We start from the raw sequence: 570 nt of genomic DNA, 5'->3' as shown, positions 1-570 counted from the left end.
GGTCCCGGATAACCTGGGCCAGCTGCCGGTGCTCCCGGGCTATGGCATCGTAGTCCAGCTCCTTACCCTGGGAGGCCGGGTGTGCATGCGTATGTACGTATGTACGTATGTGCAAGTGTATGTAGATACGTGTATGTAGGTATATAAATATATAAGATATGTGTACCTATATATGTCCCAAGTGAATGTGAATGTGTGTATATGTCCGTATGGAAATGCGTCTGCACGTGTATGTTCCCCCCAGGCTGCCTAGATCCTGCGGCCCGCGGGTCTCAGCTCGCCACGACCTGGGTACGGCCTGCTAGTACGGGAGTACGGACACATCGCTCAGCATGCAACCTCTTGCCTTTTTCTTTTGCAACTATCGTACACAGCTGATTCGTACATCGCATAACCAATTTTCCCCCCTCCTCCCCATTCTGGCCATCCTTCGCTCCTTGCATATCAGCATACGATCTCGCTTCCTCCCTCCCCCTTTCTCCCTTCCCCCTCCCCCCCCTCTCCCCCCTTTCCCCCCTCTCCCCCCTCTTTCACCCCTCCTCCCCCCCTCCCCCCTCCCCCCCCCGGACC

General features: G+C 56.3%; 1 protein-coding gene across 1 annotated transcript in view; it reads right to left on the bottom strand.

Moving 5' to 3' along the window:
• The window catches only part of bbs9 (Bardet-Biedl syndrome 9), a gene marked incomplete at both ends in the record, with an annotated part of 18,432 nt that overhangs the window by 12,105 nt on the left and 5,757 nt on the right, over nucleotides 1–570 (bottom strand). Inside the window, one exon of the mRNA XM_002957468.1 lies at nucleotides 14–67. Within this exon, the coding sequence (XP_002957514.1) occupies nucleotides 14–67 (54 nt within the window). The remainder of the gene's footprint in view (nucleotides 1–13; nucleotides 68–570) is intronic.

The sequence above is a fragment of the Volvox carteri genome, assembly GCF_000143455.1.
Source record: "Volvox carteri f. nagariensis unplaced genomic scaffold VOLCAscaffold_74, whole genome shotgun sequence".
In the NCBI taxonomy this organism is placed as follows: domain Eukaryota; kingdom Viridiplantae; phylum Chlorophyta; class Chlorophyceae; order Chlamydomonadales; family Volvocaceae; genus Volvox; species Volvox carteri.
The sequence above is the reverse complement of the archived record's forward strand: the minus strand, read 5'-3'. Positions and strand labels throughout refer to the sequence as shown.